The following is a 3970-nucleotide window of genomic DNA, read 5'->3' on the forward strand; positions in this document are numbered from 1 at the left end:
TATCTGTTGGATCTCACCCCGGCTGCGGTTCGTCGGGCACGGGCGGCACGTAGAGCGTGTGCGGGGCGATGTCCTGCGGGAACACCTCCTTGTGCAGCAGTATGGTGCGCTTGATCAGCTCGTTGACCAAGTTCTGCGCGGCCACCTGGTCGCCGCCGTCGCCCCAGGCGGGCAGCAGCGTGGGCCCGAGGCAGATGGCCAGGTTCCAGGCGTCCATCATGTTGGCGTCGCTGTGCTGGTGCAGGTGGTGCAGGAAGGCGAACAGGTAGCGCAGCACGAGCAGCGCGGGCGGCGGCAGCGGCGCCAGCGCGTCGCGCAGCCGGCGCGCGAACGCGGCGTCGTCGGGCTGCGCGGCCGCGCGCAGCAGCCGGCCCTGCAGCTGCGGCGGCAGCAGCGGCGGCCGCAGCTCGCGCAGGAACAGCTTCAGCAGCCCGCACACCGAGTTCATGTCGGACGCGTCGCGCACGCGCGCCAGCGGGTCCTCGCCGCGCTCGAACGCGCCGCGCAGCGCCATCATCTCCACCTGCGAGCCCGACACGCGGAAGATGCCCTGCTGCTTCAGCCCTGCCCGGGTCAACGTGGCCTTATGTACATTCGCATTCCAACTCATAAATGTCTAGATGTGACGTTTTCAAGGCACTGTTACAGATTGATAATTTGAATACGCATAACGTAGAGTGGTGGCTCACCGTATCCGGCGATGACGCGCACGCAGGAGGTGAGCACGAGCGGCAGCGAGTCGTCGAGCGGCGGCGCGAACTGTCCCCGGCGGCGGCCGCCCGCGCGCCGCGGTGGCGACGGCGGCGAGCGCAGCGCGTCCCCGGGCGGCGCCCCCGCGTCCGCGCCGGGCGCCCCCGCGCCCCCGGGCGGCGCCCCCGCGGCGCCCAGCAGGCGCGCGCGCACGGCGGCCGCCTTGCTCTCGAGCCGCGCCAGGCGCCCCGCGCACGACATGTACGAGCGGAACTTCTGCAACGCGTCCCCCCACGCCATCAAACCGAGCACACAACCGTTTACATTGCATAGGTTTCGTGGAGCACTTTTTAAGGAAATATAATTAAGGGAATATCATCAAATTCAGCGCCTTCGCCGACTACTTCAGACGAGCAGTCGAAGTCTTTAAAATATTTTTATAGAAAACAGTCAAATACTTATAATACACTAGCTGCACGCTCCGGCTTTGCCCGGGTAGACATTTATCGTGATTGAAACAATATAAACAATATCCTATCTTTTAAGTTGGATCAAACTGCAGATTGTGTATAAATTCGATTAAAATCGGTTGAGTAGATTAGGAGTCCATCGCGGTCAAACGACGTGACACGTAATACATAAATATAAGGATGATGGAACATGGCACGCACCGTGAGGTAGTAGTCCTCCTGGTCGCGGCGCGGCGCGTCGTCGTCGGGGGGCGCGGGCGCGGCGGGCGCGGCGGGGGCGGGCGCGGCGGGGGCGCCGGGCGCGGCGGCGGGGGGCGGCGCGCCGAACAGCTGGCCCACGTCCCACAGCGCGTCGGGCCCCTCCATCTGGCGCACGAGCTCGGCCTCGGCCGCGTCCAGCGTCTTGGCGTGCTCGCGGCACTCGGCCCGCAGCGCGCGCGCCGCCGCGTCCAGCTGCGCCAGGCGCTGCCGCAGCTCGCCCTGCAGCGCCGCCGTGCCCTGCCGGACCTCACACTAGCACCTCGCTTCCCTTCCACTCCGAATTTCCGAAAGACTCGAAAATTAATTAAAGAATGGTTGACGTTGTGCATCTCCCGACGGGAGCGACGTCTTATCGTTCCCCGTACATGAGTCCAGTGTAGCTCGAACGTACAAGGAATATCAAAAAATGCTTAAAAAATGTTTAGCAACCCATTTTAATACTAAACGTTACTGAATGTATTTTTTTTAAACAATTATTTTTCTTTAATGGATATGGAAAATTAAATTAATTGAAACTGGTTTATTTGTGGAAAAATCTAAAAAAAGTATTTATACTAATACATGATTTTAGAATAACTGTTCTTCAGATTTTACTGCCGTGTGTATGACGTGTTGCACGAGTGCGTGATGTGTTGCATGTTGCATGTGACGTGTTATTCGTTGTGAGTGACATGTTGCAAGCTTCGTCTGACGTGTTATGCTTTGTGTGTTGCCAGTTACATTGAACAAGTTGTGTGTGTGTTGTGCGTGTTGTGCGTGTTGTGCGTGTTGTGCGCGTTGTGTGTGTTGTTTGTGGGCGCGCACCTCGTCGTGGTCGGGCGCGGCGCCGTCGAGCAGCGCGCGCATGGCGGCGTCCTGCGCGGCGGGCTCGTCGCCGGCGAAGGGCAGCGGGCGCGGCAGCGCGAAGGCGGCGGGGTGCGCCGCCACGGCGCGCTGGCGGTCGGCGAGCGCGTCCAGCGCGTCGGCGGCGGCCAGCAGCGCGCCCGCCGCGCCGCCCAGCGCCCGCGCGCGCGCGCCCTCCGCCGCGCCCGCCGTGCGCACCGCGCGCCCCACCACCGCCTCGAACCCCACCTCCGTGCACTGCGACCGACCGAACCGATTAGCGACTGCTGCGATCATTACCGACTCCAGCGGAAAGGTTTCCGTGAGGAGACTGACCAGCATGATGTCGGCGACGTCGTCGAGGTAGTAGCGCTGCAGCGTGGCGTTGGCGGCGTCCAGGCTCAGCACGTAGTCGGCGCGTGCCCGCAGCGCCCGCGCGCGCGCCGCGCTGTGCCGCGCTCGCCGCTGCAACGCACGTGAGGCTCGTTTACACATCGCACAGAATTCGCTTTACTTTTCTTTTTGAAAAAATATTCATTATCAATCGAGATTTTTCTGCAAAGAACAGACACACTCTACCTATAAAATGATTTATTTCTCTTATTTTAAGTCACCTTCTCGAGCTCCTTGTCGAGCGCCTTGAGCTTCTTGTGCCGCGGCGGGTCGGCGGGGGGCAGCGCGGCGCGCGCGGCGTGCGCGGCGCGCAGCTTGACGGCGGCGGCGCGCCACTCCGCCGCGGCGGCCGCGTGCGCCTTGCCGCCCGCCGCCGCCTCCGCCAGCGCCGCGCCGATCTCCTCGTGCCGCTCGCACACTGCCAGACCACATCACTCCTGTTATTTATGCCTCGAGACGTATCGTACAAACCTACGTGCATTGATATTATCAAACGTTCTGATTCTAATAAAAGTTAATAGTTACATAAAACACGAATTTAGGTAGTACACGGAACGCTTTCTCTCATAAGAGCGTTTCCGGAAATACTGATTATTCGTAATTCATAGCCATAAGTTCTGGAGCCGTGGTGCCCTTCTTTTATTTTTTTAGCTTAAGAAGAAATAAGAAATAAGTAACAAGAAGAAGCAGACGCGGACAGGTCACCTATGTCACGGCACTTGCGGTGCAGGCGCAGCACGTCGTCGGCGGCGCGCTGCAGGCGCGCGGCGAGCGGCCCGCCGTACAGCTCAGCGAGCGCGGCGTGGTCGCGCGACAGCGCGCGCGTGTTCTCCAGCGCCGCCTGCCAGCACGCGAACGCGCCGCTCAGCGGCCACTGCTCGCGCCTGCGACCAACACAACTTGTCCTTACAACGCTTTACCTACACAACAAACTTTCGTCGGGTCTATAAATTATAAGATATATTGGATATCTCGACGGCGGTGTTCTATGCTCATATTTAAAATCTTGCATACGCTAATAATGAAATAATAACTGACCAAAAAAGCGACGGACAATACTTTTTACTTGAATTATTCGTTAACTCTATGTTTACATACTAAGATCCGGGCAGCCGGCATATACCGCTTCGCTGATATGGGGATTGTGTCAATGAAAACATAATCTTAAACGTAAGCGCTACGCGTGCAGGTGGGAGAGGTAAAAGGGTGGCCTGTTAGAAGTGCACATATACAGTTTAAGAATGCATTTAAAGGACAAATAATATATCAGGGATTTTTAGAAATGTATACTCGTTTTATATATAGTGTGGTACTGTATTATTAGAGCATAATAC

The 3970-nt window shown here is 58.3% G+C and overlaps 1 protein-coding gene across 1 annotated transcript in view; it reads right to left on the reverse strand.

Annotated features, from left to right (window-relative positions):
- LOC119833015 (rho GTPase-activating protein 4-like) overlaps nt 1-3970 on the reverse strand; it is a 21752-nt gene that overhangs the window by 11082 nt on the left and 6700 nt on the right. Inside the window, exons 2-9 of the mRNA XM_038356884.1 lie at nt 3760-3766; nt 3342-3520; nt 2858-3054; nt 2580-2708; nt 2226-2501; nt 1362-1658; nt 690-966; nt 18-564 (exon numbers count right to left, since the gene is read on the reverse strand). Coding sequence (XP_038212812.1) covers nt 18-564; nt 690-966; nt 1362-1658; nt 2226-2501; nt 2580-2708; nt 2858-3054; nt 3342-3520; nt 3760-3766 — 1909 coding nt within the window. The remainder of the gene's footprint in view (nt 1-17; nt 565-689; nt 967-1361; nt 1659-2225; nt 2502-2579; nt 2709-2857; nt 3055-3341; nt 3521-3759; nt 3767-3970) is intronic.

The sequence above is a fragment of the Zerene cesonia genome, chromosome 16 (genome assembly GCF_012273895.1).
Source record: "Zerene cesonia ecotype Mississippi chromosome 16, Zerene_cesonia_1.1, whole genome shotgun sequence".
In the NCBI taxonomy this organism is placed as follows: domain Eukaryota; kingdom Metazoa; phylum Arthropoda; class Insecta; order Lepidoptera; family Pieridae; genus Zerene; species Zerene cesonia.